Raw genomic sequence first — 15510 nt, forward strand, 5'->3', positions numbered from 1 at the left:
GTTTTAAATATAAGGAGGGAATTTTTATTTATTTATTTATTTTTAACAAGCAGAATAGATTTTGTTCAAGAGTAGCAGAGAATTGCAATCTGGGACAAGCAAGCTACAGCAAAACCATAGGCAGGTGTGCAGAACAGAAAGAAAAAACATAAAAACATTCTTTTAGAAAATAAGGGGGGGAATTGGGAAGACTGTTACAAACAAAAAGCCCATTGGAGTAAACTGGGGAGGTCAAAATATAGTGGCTTCTCACTGGCTGAGTTGTGACAGTCTCTCATTGACTGAGGTTTTGCTAGGGGAGAAGGAAAGCCCTTCTTCTTCCTGAAGGCGGAGTATCGAAGTATCTGCTGAGCTCCGTCTCTCCCTGTCGGATCTGCAGTTGGCGACAAGTGGTAGAGCATGAGAGCTCCCCCTGCCGGCCTCTCACCTCCTTCAGAATGAGGTTTCTGATAAGGTGGGGATTTTAGATGTTCTTTGCAGTATTTGAGCTGAGGTCACCACCCTGAGGAGAATGTACCCTATTTTTGAAAACATAATTTTGTAGTACTGAGTATAAATTTAGGATATCCATGGATTGTGAAGAGCATGTATTTGAACCATTGCAGTGAAAATTTTGCAAGGTGGCCATACAGCAGGATATTCTGCATTTCCCACATTTTATTTTTGTTGGTAGTGAATTATAAAGATATGGGAATGCCACAGTATACGTTGAAGGGAATTCGGATATGAAAATGGAAAATTCATGCCTTAGAGCCCTTTGAGGGCAGGGTGGTGTATAGAGATGATTGGGAGGGGGCACAGAAAATTAAAAAAATAATCGGGGTCTGGAATTTAGGCAAGAATTTTTTGCTGGAGATACAATTTGGGGTGGTCAAGGTTATAGGCAAAACCTAGGAGTAGCTGAACCCTTAAAGAGGAAACATAGAGGCCAGAGAAAGTGATAAAGGGCAGAATCCTGGGAAATAATTATTGTCTGAGAGGCCATGCTCTGCCTTTAGGGTGCCATAGGGCAAAAGGTGAATGACCACCCCCCCACCCCAAAATTCTTCCTTGCTAAGGAGGAGAGACTGAGTCCTGTCTGCTGCTGCTTCTTGGATTTTAGGACCTCTTTGTTGGGAACTATAATTTGAACCTGACTTCCCATAGGTCCTCTAGGATGGGTCTTGCTTCTACCTTGAGGCCCCTGTGCTGTGCAAGGCTTTTGGAGAAGACAGACAAGGTGGAGGGGGCAAAAAAGAAAAAAAGACTGAAAAATAATGATCAGAAAATGGAAAAAAACAGGAGACAACTGTACCTTAGAGGTTAAGGGAAGGGAGATTTTTTAAAAGGTAAGTGAACTGCAAATAGCGCTTAATGTTTCAGTAAGAACAAGCCAAAGGTGGCTGGGAATAGGTCATCATATGTGGCCCTTAGGCCAGTGGTGACCTTGGAGAGAGCACTTTCAGTGGAACACTGACATTGGAAGCCACGCCTCAATTTGAATAATGAATAGAATATGTGGAAGTCAGGACAGCTGGGGTAGGCTACTTGTTTATGACATTTGGTGGTAAATAGAGGAAGGAAAGGCTGAGGAGTATCAAACAGAGGGGAGATTTGAACATGTCTATTCAGGATTGGAAGCTTGGAGACATTTGTAGGCAGTAGGGAAGGAATTTGTGGAGAGATGAAACTGGCACGTTAAAAGGGGCATTTGGTGAAATAGCAGAGAGGAGGGAGACGAAACAACGGGAAAACTTGCTTAGAGGTATCTTTTTAAAAAAAAAAAAACTAATTCTGTTGTCTTTTAATTCTTATTTATCTGTTACTTTGCATATACTCAGAGAAATACTTGTTAGTTGTATTATTCCTGGATGTTTAGGCAAGAAGGTCAGACATCCTCATGTAATACCATGTAAATGCAGAATGAAGAATAACTGTGTCCTCCCCTTCTCTTTTGCACTTTTTGCCCATTCTGTAAGAAAAAGCTGTCAACAATTTTTGGCCTACTCAACCCAGTGAAATGCCTGTTTTACTCTCCCATACTTAGTCATCCTTCTCCAGTAAGGAGGACTTCCATTACGTTTGAAAAGCAAGGTTCCTTTACTGGTGGTATTTTAAATTCTTCCATAATGATACTGGTTCCAGTCAAGTCTTGAGGTCCTTCTTTTTGCAGTCATTCTTGTGAGCCCTAAATATTATGGGTAAAGATTTTGAAGGATTATAATTGGATATATCTGGAATTTCATGCTTTTCCTTTCATTAACTTTTTAAGAGAAAATTATTCTCTGAAATTCAGATTCAGCTACTATTCATTGCCTGCTGTGAGTCTGGAACTGCTCACATACATTATAAGACAGTGCTCCACATGGTAGATGTTAACCCCATTTTACAGACAGTGGATCACTGAGTCTCAGAAAAATGAAATGGCTGCACAAGGTAGATTTGAGATGTTAATCCAAATTGCCTGACTACGAGGTCATTGAGCTTTGAAACTACAGATGTTCTTGTTACCATGTCAAACACGTGACTCATACCATCTCAAGGAAATGTTAGGGAGTTGGGGTTTTTTTTTTTTTGTGATTATTGTGGTTTTCATTGGCAAGATGGTCCTGTAGCAATGATGCTTATAATAATCCTTCTATGTGTTTATTTCATGTGATCATCATTTAATCAGTAATTTTGAATTATTTAGAATCAGGATTAGCTTCCACCTCTCTTGGCTCCATGAGGAGTTAAACTGCTTCAAGGACCAAAGTTCTCCCAGCCCTTCTCATAATAGGCTGTGTGACCTGGGAGAGTTCATTTAACCTCTCTGTGTCCCATCCTCCTCATCTGTAAGGTTAGAGTAGGATAATCACTGAGCGTCTGTCTGTGCTTACAATCCTGTTGGAATTTAGAAGGATTCCTTATTAGTAGTAATATTGCAAATCCAGATCTCTGTCTTTTATAAACAGCTGAATATGAATTTACTTTGTACTTAGAATTTAACCATATGAACTAGACAAGTTTGAAAATAATTCTGTGGAACAACAGGATAACTTTTAACTGTGGCCTTAATCCGAAAGGCACAGAAGAGTAGCTAGCAGTTTGTGGCAGGGTTCAAAGGAACATGTTGGTCTGTATGAGCGTCAGTGGCGAATTTGATCGTCCTGGCAACACCTACACCAAGTCTGTTTGATCTGGGAAAGCGAGAATGAGAGGAAGTGGATAGTTGACTTATTAGCAGGAAGACTGAGAGATGCTGTATGAAAATCTAACGTATTTCTAGCAGCTAACCTTGCTCAACACTGGCAACAAGAGCCGGTCATTCTATAAGGATCAAGAGAGAAAAGAGATTTCATACATCAGTGAATAGGAAGGGGAAAAAGAAATTCAAAGCAGGAGAGAGGAAAGCAGTGACTATCAAAGGACGTGGAGGAGATCGACACGTAAGGCTGGGAGATCTCCTGTCCCTCGTTCTGCCCCCTCCCGAGGGGGAGTATCCCTCTGCCAACCAGGGACTCCTGCCACTAATCACCTCTGCTGTGAAGGAGCGGAATCAAGTGAAAAGCTACTGATTTAAGAGAACGTAAATTGACTCCCGGGTTCCCCTTTAAGTACTATATTCATAGTTTAAAATTAATCCCTGTTAAAGTAGCAAATTGATTTTTCAAAATGGTTTTTAGGTTTTTTTGGTTTTGTTTTGTTTTTTGCAATGTTGTTAAAAACTGTAGGTAGTTTTATTTTTATTGGGGTTATGTAGGTGAATGTCCTAGTCTGTAGAGATGTCTCCTTGTCTGTTTCTTTACTCTCTGAAACTGTGGTGCATCAACTTCCCTTTTCTGTCCCAGTGTGCAGATGGGAGGGAAACAGCCGCATGGCAGAACAGTCTTGTTCCTGAATTTCCTTTAAAGCCTAGGCAACTGGTTCACTCTTCTTTTTTCTCCCTTTCCTCTTCTATAACCCCTTCTTTTTTTCCCTTAGCACTCATGAATAGTGCACAGCCAAAATGCCCCGTGGAAGAGGTACGTTTGTGACAATGACATGGTATCTTTTTAATAGTGTTGTGTCTGCTGATTCTGGCTGTCGCGACGGTGGTGATGTGATCTTAGCACTCCTGTGCCTCTGTCTGACTTAATGCAGCCGTTCTTACGAATCAGATACCCTCTCAGAGCTTGAGCCTCTCTGTCCTCTCTTATTCCAGGAGACAAAACGTACCTCTGCTTGGTTTAGCTCTCAATAAAAATTCGACAATGCCATCGGCTAAGGATACACATGTAGGATTCCTGATAGACCAGCCCAGCAGTTGTCACAGCTCCCACTCCAGCCTAGATTTCATCCCCACTGCCCACCTCCACCCCTGCACCCCGGCTTTGGCAGCCTCCGTCTTCGGAGAGGATCCGAAGTTAATAGGAGGAGGGAAGGAGGGATTCATGTCCTCAGCCTTCTCAGTCAGAAGAATGGAAAAAGTAGACTAGTAGAGAGAGATAAAGGCAGCTGGTAGAAATAGTTTATATCAGAAACAATTTCCCCTTTGTGTGCATATCTTTACAGTTTGGTACTTGAAGGTTTTCTTAAAGGAATTGTAAGAATGTGCTTCTTGAAAATAGGAATACTGTTCTCCATTACACATACATGTAATGTGTGACATTTTCCAGATTATATGATTAAGACTTGATTTAATTTAAAAATAAATTTGGAAAAAGTCTGAACCATCTAGTTTTTTGAGTTTGAGGCTTAAAGGAAAACTTGGTGCTGTGTATACAGTAGTATGTGCTAGAAACATGTTTATAAAAGTGTTAGGAACAGTTTTTGCATTTCTTACCATTATCTTTGAATTTAAGTAATAAAACAATTTAAAGGTTATGAAATTCCAGAAATATTAGAAAATAGATGGAAATCAGACCTCTTTCACTTTCTTTACAATAGAGTTGTTAACAACTATTGCAAAAGTACAGTCTCATGGATTAGAATAGATATTTAAAATTTTTTCTGCCCATTGTAAATTCATGTCATTGTCGTAATGCTCTTACCAGGCAATTTGTATTTAATAGTTGTCTTCTTTTCCCTTTCACTCTTCAAATTATTTTCAGAACCATGGGATGTGCTTTGGGGAGTTTTTGAAATCTGTGTTTTCTTATGCAATTCAAATATGTAAATAAAATTATTTTTATGCCATATAAAAAGATCAGTGTGATTTGCTTTTCTACTTATGGATGTTAAAATTCAGATATCCTCTATGATTGGAAGTATCAGCTAACTTTTTCCAATAATGTACCCATAAAAATTTAAACCTTAATTGAATGTACTGATTTTGTATTTTAACAGTTTATTCTTTCTTCTGTAGCTTCTCGGACTTCTTTTCAGAGTGAGCTTCATCGAGATAGGAGGTATGGCTATAACAGAGGTCATCTATTCTGCTAATAATGAAATCAAAGTGTGCTGCCCGTTAACAAGTTAAATATTTCTCTTTCATAAGCAGTGTGTTTACATAAGCAGTGTTCTGCCTCATCAGTACATTTCCTGAATTAATCTGTAAGCTCAAATGATGAAAATTTTGGTGGGAAAAGAAGCAATACAAACCTCAGAATGTTCTTTTGGCAATAATTATTTACTGAAGTTAATTGTTTAAATATTTATTAAGTGCTTTGTGTAAAGAACTGTCATAACTGCTTCATAGAGTTGCTCAAAGAAATGTTTTGTACCTCCTCACTGCTTAGTAAATGTTGCATAGATAAAGATAGAAACAATGGAAGAATAGGAGAGGAGAAGAGTCAGGATGGATGGATAACTAATTGGATAAATGGCTGGGTGACTGGTTGGAGAGGAGGAGGGAGGGAAGGAGGGGGAAGGCAGGGGAGAGTCGCTGGATAGACAGAAGGAAGTACCAGTAGACAGACAGATGGTTGAATGGATGGAAGCAGCATGGATAGGTGGTTTTTTATAAGACAGGGTACCTGCTTTCACATTTCTTACAGGGTAATATAGAATAATGAAGAATGAGAATTTCAGCGTCAGACATAACCAAGTTCGAATTTTGATTTCACTGCCTTCTTGTTGTGTAGCCTTGGGCAAGCTGCTTAACTTTTTCTTAGCTTCTGTATCCCCATCTTTAAAATGTTGCTAATGAGGGAACGTGGCTGGCTCAATGGGTACAACATGCGACTCTTGATCTCAGAGTTTTAAGTTCGAGCCCCGTGTTGGGTACAGAGATTTACTAAAAATAAAATCTTTAAAGAGAAATGTTGCTAGTCATACCTATCTCAAGGCTGTCCTAAGGATTACTGCATGCATAGTGCTTAATATTTATTAGCCAATAACTCATTAGTTAGACAAAAGCTTTAAGCAGAGGTCTTTAGGTAATGCAATTCAAATTTAATCAATGAGCAGGTTCTACTGTTTCATGAGCTAGACGAGAATGTGCAAATATGCCCAGTTTTGATAATAGCAGTGCTTTTTTTTCTTTTAAGATTTTATTTATTTATTCAACAGAAAGATAGAGCCAGAGAGCACAGGCAGAGGGAATGGCAGGGGGAGAGGTAGGTTCTGCACTGAGCAGGAAGCCTGATGCCAGGGCTCAATCGCAGGGTCATGGGATCATGACCAGAGCCAAAGGCAGATGCTTAACCATCTGAGCCACCCAGGTGCCTCAATACCATGCCTTTTTTAAAAAAAATATTTTATTTATTTATTCAACAGAGAATACACACAAACAGGCAGAGGCAGCGAGAGAAGCAGGCTCCCTGCCAAGCAAGGAGCCCAATGCGGGACTTGATCCCAGGACCTGAATCATGACCTGAGCCGAAGGCAGCGGCTTAACCCACTGAGCCACCCAGGCACCCCTGCAGTGCTTTTTTATTTTCATTTTCTGTAGAGTGCTAGAGAAGGTCAGGGCAGATCTCATCATCCCTGCTTGTTAGATAAGAAAACTGAGGCTCAGAGAGGTTGATTGCTTGCTCAGGGTCACACAGTTGGTGTTTGTTAGGAAATGAGGTTGACTATAAAGTTTAAACATGAGAATGTAGAAACAGATTAAGAAAATGATGAAAGGAAGCCATGCCTGAGTTGCCTGAATTACTGTGGTGCCAGTATTAAAGGTTAGTTACCAGAGTCATATACCACACTGACTAGGAGCACAGACACACATAGCAGGGTCTAGAGATGAACATGCAATCTCTAAACACTTAGAGACTTTGAATTGGGGCAGAGGCTGGGTGAGGAGGAAAAGGATACTGTTCTTTTTTGGTATCATGTCAGAGTATGTCATTTATAATGGCAGAAAATGAAGCAGTTTTATTTGACCGATATACTTTCTGCCTTACCATATATTATTTATGTTCATGGTATAGGCTAAATAGCAGAACCGTGGAATGAAGAGATTGTGTGAGCCTTCCTTAGCTCTTACTCTTATCCAGCAAGGCAGAACTGAGGATGCTTAAGGTACATCTCTAACTTTGAGCCCCGGAGTCCTGGAAGATGACTGTCCTCTGCTCCCTTGATAGCCCAGGCCAGACAGGTCATTTCTAGGACTACGGCAATTCTTATGTAACTTTTTTGAGGCAGTGGTTGTTTTTAGGAATCTTTGAATGTTTAAGGTAGACAATAGCTTGTTATCAACCTGTAAACCCTCACTGAGGTCTTGTCTGCTAGGCGCCCAGAGATCACCATCGTGGCAGCTGAGCCCCTGAGGCCGGCCTCGTGGTTCCCGGGAGCCCCACCCCCGGGACTGGGATTTCCCCCGTCTTCTGCAGCAGGTCCTTGGAGGCCCAGTGAGCTGGTTCCTGCTGAGGTAAATAAATATCACATTATCTCTCTGCATTTTATTTTTTAAAGTGAGTTCAAAGATAAGAAGAGTGAGACTATTAATACGTCAATACTTTGGCTCTTGTCCATAGATGTCTAAAATCTTCATTCTTTATTTTGCAGCTTCCACCATCTTATGAACAAGTCATAAAAGAAATCAACCAAGTTCAAGTGAATACTACGAATAATAATAATGCTGCTGCCACTCCCAGGCACACAATTACTTCTGCAACTCAGACTGACTTTCCAGAAGAAATAGACAACCAGCTGCCTCAAAGTAATGCAAGTAATTTGTCCTCCCTAATTCTGACCTAGATCTAGGGGAGTAATCAGTAGGCTTCTGGCCTTTAAAATAATTTGCTACTTGAGCATAATTCATTGAGCTCTGCTTCCCAGTCAGTGTGATCACTGTGTGCTTCCATTATTTTGATTTGCTGTGATTATCACAACAGATCACTCTCATGAACTGCAGCCCCAGTCTCTGGGGCTCATCCATGTTCATATCGCAAAAACAGCGTTTTGTTTTGTTTTTTTTTAAAGATTTTATTTATTTATCTGACAGAGAGAGATCACAAGTAGGCAGAGAGGCAGGCAGAGAGGAGAAGGAAGCAGGCTTCCTGCGGAGCAGAGAGCCCGACGCGGGGCTCGATCCCAGGACCCTGGATCATGACCTGAGCCGAAGGCAGAGGCTTTAACCCACTGATCCACCCAGGCGCCCCAAACAGCGTTCTTTTAACTCACGGTTGTATTACTGTTGATCCCCTTTATGCCCATTGAGAAGGATGCTCTATTTAGCAACCTTAAACTTGATAGAGTATAAAAGACGGGTTGTTCCATTAGACTTTTAAAAAGCATCGTGTTCGTATAACAGATAAGAGTAAGTTCTTACTTTGGAAAAGTAAAGCAAGCAATGTTGGCATTCTGACGAGAGGGAAAGGGTTCGTGTGTTAAGTCTGCTGGGAATTGAGAATTTAATGGTGTTTTAAAAATATTATGTAATGAATATTTCTCTTATGAATAAATACAACTTGAAGAACACTCCTGCGAGCAGCTGAGTGTAAACAGTTCCGCATTGATTTTGGATTTACTTTTTACTAATTAAGGAAACCAAGATCTCTTGATATTCTACATGTATATTTAAACAGTCTGTGTATCTTTTGGTTTTTTTTTTTTTTCTTTTAAATTATATTGTTGCAACTTGTGTCTGTGGGTTTTGGTCTTGTCAGCACTACAGGCACCTCTTAAGCCTCTCCAGCCTTCCCCGGTGGTCTCCGCCAGTGATCTTCCAACAAATGTTGCACCTTTAATAGTCTTTGATACTTCAGAAGAACAGAACTGTCCAGAGAACTCCAGTGCTACAAGATGTCCAGTGCCAAGACCAAGATCAAAAGCCAACCTCAGACCTGTAGCCAGAGACAGTCACATTAAAGAGCAAAATCACCAGAAAACCAGCCCCACAGCCACAGACAAGGAGTCCCCGCTGAGCCAGCCCCAGTCTTTGTTGGATAGTACCAACAACTTGGATAGTCAGGCAGTGATGAACATTATGAACACAGAACGAAGCCAAAATAGTGTCGTTTCAAGAATCAAAGCATTTGAGGGCCAGACAAATAAAGAAACCTCGGGACCACCCGCGAAACCAGAAATCGCTCCCCGCACACTCCCCCCCAGGCCTGCTCTTCCCTCAGGGAAACCCTCAGTGGCTCCCAAGCCAGCTGCCAACCGAGCTTCTGGAGAGTGGGACTCCTGGACTGAAAACAGACTCAAGGTGGCCCCCAGGGAAGGGCTCACCCCACAGTCTCCACCGCAAGAAGTAGGGAGCATCCCAGTAACCAAACCTGAATTGCCAAAGAAACCAAATGCTGGCCTTACACGAAGTATTAATCATGAGATTCTGGGAGGAGGGCCCATGGCTGAAAGCCCTGATGGTGGGAAGAAAGTCCCAACCCCTGCTCCTCGGCCTTTGTTGCCGAAGAAATCGGTCTCCTTAGAAATCCCCAACTCTACAGCTTTGCTGAAACCGGTCACCGTTCCTCCCCGACTCTCAGTGGCGTCACAGGCCAAAGCATTCAGGTCACTGGGAGAAGGGCCCCCGGCCGTCTCCCCAGCTGCAGCTCAGCAAAGCAAGCCTCCAGGGGACATTGACCTCATCAGTTTTGATGATGATGTTTTACCCACACCAGCTGGGAACCTGGTTGAAGAATCTCTTGGTTCAGAGATGGTTCTGGGTGAGTAAAAAGGAGAAGTGGGAGGGAGTGGAAACTCACCAGAGGGCATCTTGAATGGCACTTGCTGTTTTAGTTTCTAGGACATAATTTCTGGAGGGTGTGTGTGTGTGTGTTTGTGCACGCGTGCGCGCTCATGCCTGTGTGTGAACAGAGACAGAAACACAGATTAAGAAACATGGAGCTGGGAGGGAGATGGAGACAGAGGGATAGGAAAATCTAGAATGGGGGAGATGGAGACAGAGAAAGCAGGAGACACATGTAGACTACTACGTGAGCCAGAAATAAGCAGACTGGGTCTAGTGACTAAACCAGGTGTGAGTCTGACTTCCTAACTCTGGCAGGTGGAGAGTCAAGCACTAGGGGGAGGCAGGGGAAACCTCTCATAGATGAGAAGTCAACAGTGTGGCCCCAGAAGGGCTCCGTAGACTGAGCCAGCCCCATGGGGAATGCCAGGAGAGGCGTCGACCCTGGGGAGGATTCTGGCAAGAGCAAAGCCAGGAATGATGACCCAGCCATATGTAGCAAAAATTTTTTCACTAATCACAGAACATCTTCCCTGGGGAATGCAAAGTTTTGTAAATAAAATACAACAGCTGTACATTTCCTGCCAGGATCAGGACAATTAAATTTCTCAAGAGGAAATTCAGAGAGTATGTTTTCTTTGCTCACACTATTCAGATGGAGGCTATGATGGTAAACCTTATCTTTGATTTGTCAAAGTAAGCTGCTTTCCTTGTCGTTGATGATTCCTTTTACTGCTGTTTACTTATTTGGGTAGCATATGTGAACATATGAGCTTAATAGTATTTTCAAAAGGTTAGCTGTCATCTTATAAATGTTTAACATGCATCAAAATGGGATAAGCTCTGTGATTCAAAACCAAATTCTGTACAGCACAGGTGTATTTTCAATGATAACAAACATATTTATTAAATATTTATTATGCATACAACATGTTAGTGGCTACAGCATGCCTCTTGTCTATAAGAGGTAGGAGGAAAGACGTTAGAATGTACTGAGCTTCTGCAGTGTTCCAAACATTTCGCTAGGTACCCAGACCTACATCATTTAATACTTACAGTAACTCTCTGCAAGGTATTGGTATTGTTGGCCTCAGTTTGCAGAAGAAGAAAATGAGACTGAGAGAAATCAGTGGGTAGCTGGCCGAGTGTCATAACATTAGCAGCTTCCGAGGCATGATTCAAACTCCCATCTTTTTATTCTAGGTCTAGTGTATTTTTCATTATATGACATTGCTAACCAACATTGTATGAATCCTTAACCCAGGTAACACTTCAAGTCTTTGTTACATCATTTTCTTATTTAAACCTTTTTAGTGTTACAAGGTTCACGGTGGGATAGGGATGGTAAAACCAACAACAGCAAATTGTTAAGGGGTGGAATCAGCACAAGCCGAAGAAATACCACCTTTTGTAGAAACTGCTAGATTCTGTGGGGATGGCAACTTGATTAATAACTGCTGAGACTTTATTCCCTGTCATCAAATGGATAATCATAGTCATCTTCCAAAAGAAGGTCAACAGTATACATTCAACATGAATATAGTCTCATGCCTCATACTCAGCCTTTTCTGTCCCTTGATTTCTACCACCTCGTTGCACAATATTTAATTATGTAGGCAGTCTCTTAGCGAAGTATGTAATTTGCTTGCCCTACCTGACTCTAACCATTGCTCGTGACTGTGGAGTCACTGAATGCTTACCTCATCATCTTTCTAAACCTGCTCCTTTTCCTATTTTCTGTACTCACTTAATAATGCCATCATGTCCCCCATCATGTCCCCAGCCTTCCTTGGAGAAGCCTAGAGATCATCTTCGAGTTTTCCTATGTGGCACGCTGTTTGTTTGGACTTGGGTTCAGGCCAGAATCTGCCACTTAATTGCTGTGTGACTTTGGGCTATTTATTTAACCCTACTGTGCCTCGATTTCCTCATCTATAAAACATGGTAATAATACTCCTCTTGGAGGCAGTGCGAGGATTAAATGTGATTGTGCAGGAAAGCCCTGTCCCATTGTCTGAAATGTGGCAAGTGCTTATTAAGTAGTAATCATTGTTACTTCTTGCCCTTCACATCCAATTAGATAGCAACTCCTGCTGGTTTAACCTTCGAAGTAGTTCTTGAGCCCTCTCATTTTCATCTGCCTGTACTGCCCCCCTTTGGGTCTTTATTACAGATTACTACAGAGGCCTCCTACTTTGAGCCCCTGCTTTTGCTTCAAACCCATCATCCTCCATGTTATGGCTACCCAAGGGATTTTTCTAGAGTATACCCTGGACCTTGTTGCTCTCCCACTGAATGTCCTCCAGAGGCCTTTAGGATCACCCTGAATTCCTCAGCATGTAGAGTGGTTTTTGTTCGTTTATTGATTTGGGGCTTCGTGACCTTTTTTTTTTTTTTTTTTTTAAGATTTTTATTTATTTGACAGACAGACCACAAGTAGGCAGAGAGGCAGGCAGAAAGAGAGAGGAGGAGGAGGCAGGCTCCCTGCTGAGCAGAGAGCCCGATGTGAGGCTCAATTGCAGGACCCTGGGATCATGACCCAAGCCGAAGGGAGAGGCTTTAACCACTGAGCCACCTAGGCGCCCCAGGCTCCGTGACTTTTTGATGGTGTATCAGTAGCATTGTCTCTTTGTGAAACCTTACTTAATCATCCTGGCATTAGCCAGAAACTGAGATAGGAATGCGAAAGAAAGGAGAGGAACTCACAAATACGTCTTTCCTCCTTTTCCTTCCCTCAAAAATAAAGAAAATCTAATGAGCTGGTTTTCATAAAATGAAGTTGCTGTATTAATCTCAGGAAATAGAGATCAGAAAATACTGAAGCTGTGAAAACATGGTAAAGATTAGAAAAATTATTAAGGGAAAACTCATAAAACAAGCAATTTAATATTGGATTCATTCCTTGGGTAGAATGCCTTCCAGGTTAATGTAATGGAGCTGAGAAGTATTAGCAATTCCTCTTCACACCTTTACAAATCATACCCAGTTGTCAAAAAAAAAAGCAGAATGCCTCTGCTGTCAGCCCCATTACACAGACCAGAATAATAGTTTAGCAGCCAATTTCTGCTATTAACAGAACTCAAGGGAAAGAAATGACAGAAAAGCAAGCCAAGGATGGTGAAACTAATTATGATGACAAGCATATTATGAGAGACAGGTAATGGGCAGAAAACTACATTACCATCAGTGTTTTTCTCAGCCCAGTAATGAAGACCATGCGGATAGAAGTGTAAAAGGGGCCAGGTTGTTTGGCAGCAGGTGTGGAATAATTGGTTTGGTGCGAGACGCTGGAAGGAGGGCAGAGTAACTACTGCTAATAAAAGTAGAGAAAAATGCCGTGGACATTCCTTAGTTTTAGATAGGAAAGCGTTTTGGATTTTGTTTTGTTTTTTTTTTTGTTTGTTTGTTTTGTTTTTGTTTTTGTTTTTGAGATGCTCTGTGTTTTCTCTTTAGAAGCCAGAGCAAACTCTGTGGTACAGTCGTGGCACTGTGGTTCTTAACACACCCCCCCCCCCCGGGAATCACAGAACTCTGAGAATCTGATTATCCTGGGACTCTTCTCTCTCTTGAAAATAGCCCTTTAGCTCACGTATGCACAATTTCCAGACCTTCAAGGGCCCATTCTTGGACCCCAAATGAAGCACTTCCACAGAATATTGCGATAACCTCCAGTGAACTGGTATGCCCATGCAGTGAAGGATTGTGTGCTAATTAAAAAGGAGGCACACCACCTATTACTTCCTGCTGTGTTCCAACGCCCAAGATATCGTTAGGTGAAAAATGCAAGGTATAGTTAATATTCGTGGCATTTTAGCTACTATTTGTGTTAACACACACACATAAAGATATGTAGTATCTTTGGAAAAATATATAAAAAGCTGGTAACAAAGGTTTTCTTTATGAGGGAACTGGGTTGACAGGAGAGGATGGGGAACCTGGTTTTCCAATAGCTAACCATAAGCAGAATTAGGATGAAAACCTGGGGGAGGGGCACCTGGGTGGCTCAGTGGGTTAAGCCTCTGCCTTTGGCTCAGGTCATGGTCTCAGGGTCCTGGGATCGAGCCCCACATCAGGCTCTCTGCTCAGCAAGGAGCCTGCTTCCCTTCCTCTCTCTCTGCCTGCCTCTCTGCCTACTTGTGATCTCTGTCTGTCAAATAAATAAATAAAATCTTAAAAAAAAAGAAAAGAAAAAGAAAACCCGGGGGAGTTAGCTCTTGTCATCTTTGCCACAGAGAGATAGCTGCTTCCCGCACTGACCCTCAGTCATAGGATGAGTAGAAATGTTAAAAATAATAGTATATGATTTTTCTAAATTGCTGTTATTAAAGATTATAAATGAAAGCCTATTATTTTGAACTACATATGTGTAAATAAGACATTCAAAAACATATGTGCATTAAATCCTATTACATAGACTCAAAAAAAGAGTTTTAATTTTCCATAAAGCTTTAATTTTTCTAATTACCTTATGGAAAATTTTATGCCCATTATTGCCTTTAAAAAGCAACTAAAAGGACTAGAATTTTCTCTTTTTCCCCCTTATTTTTAAGTGATTTTTGGTTTGTTTGGTAGGGGAGTTATTTCAGCTTCATCTTGTAACTTTTTTCTTGTTGTTGAATTTATTTTACTGGATTTTTTCAGTTACAAAGTAACACATATTTGCTGTAACAAGTGAAATGATACAAACATTTACTAAAAGAAAAAAAAATTTATCTCTAGTCCATCCATATCCTCAATGTTGTATGTGGCCTTCTGTGCCTTTGGACATTTCAAACCAAAACTTACAAACATACATATAGGTACTTTTTCCTACTTTTTACGAACATTTTCATCATACTATACCCTTGTTTGTTTGTTTGTTTATATAACAGTGAGATTTATGGACTTCTCAGTCCAGTCGGTCTAAATCTAATTCCTTGTTTCCTTATACCTGCCTAATATTTCTTAGTATGAGTATATTGCGATTGAGTCAACATTTCCCCTATCCATGGACATTGCTTTTGATTTTTTGGATTTCTTTTTCCTCTACAGATAATGCTGTAGTAAACATTCATAAATATTGCCTCTCCTACTAGGGCTCTTATTTCTGAAGGATAAATTTCCAAGGAGTGAGACTGCTGGGCCAGAGGTTATGAACTTGAAACATTTTCATTGTACCAGCGATCCAGTTTCCCACTTGGCAACGCCTGGAGTTCCCAAACATGAGATGCCACCTTTGCTTTATATGTTGCCCACTTTCATTTCTGTTAGAAAAAACACCCTGCTCATGAATAGACATAAAATGTAGACTGCGTACTGTTTAACTAAAGAGATTTGCACACCATCATCAAGATGGAAAACAGGCCTCCAGTTTTCCTCCTCCTCATTGAAGTGATGCTCTGTGTCCTCCCCACTAATCCGCACACCTCGTCTGGATTATAGCCTGGACAGCATGCAGACAGAGAGGCAGATGCTGAGCTTACTGACTCACTGAGCACAGCTGGGGAAGGTCATTAAAC

At 41.2% G+C, this 15510-nt stretch overlaps 1 protein-coding gene across 6 annotated transcripts in view; it reads left to right on the plus strand.

The window, feature by feature from the left end:
* The window catches only part of SH3D19 (SH3 domain containing 19), a 179796-nt gene that overhangs the window by 126833 nt on the left and 37453 nt on the right, over positions 1 to 15510 (plus strand). For 3 of the 6 annotated variants that reach the window (XM_044224873.1, XM_044224874.1, XM_044224876.1), the window contains exons 4-7: positions 5306 to 5348; positions 7609 to 7747; positions 7885 to 8047; positions 8988 to 9989. In XM_044224873.1, coding sequence (XP_044080808.1) covers positions 5306 to 5348; positions 7609 to 7747; positions 7885 to 8047; positions 8988 to 9989 — 1347 coding nt within the window. Of the gene's footprint in view, positions 1 to 3944; positions 3984 to 5305; positions 5349 to 7608; positions 7748 to 7884; positions 8048 to 8987; positions 9990 to 15510 lie in introns of those variants that run through there. The other 3 variants (XM_044224877.1, XM_044224878.1, XM_044224875.1) reach the window with 3 other exon arrangements.

Source organism: Neovison vison, chromosome 11 (genome assembly GCF_020171115.1).
Source record: "Neovison vison isolate M4711 chromosome 11, ASM_NN_V1, whole genome shotgun sequence".
Taxonomy (NCBI): Eukaryota; Metazoa; Chordata; class Mammalia; order Carnivora; family Mustelidae; genus Neogale; species Neogale vison.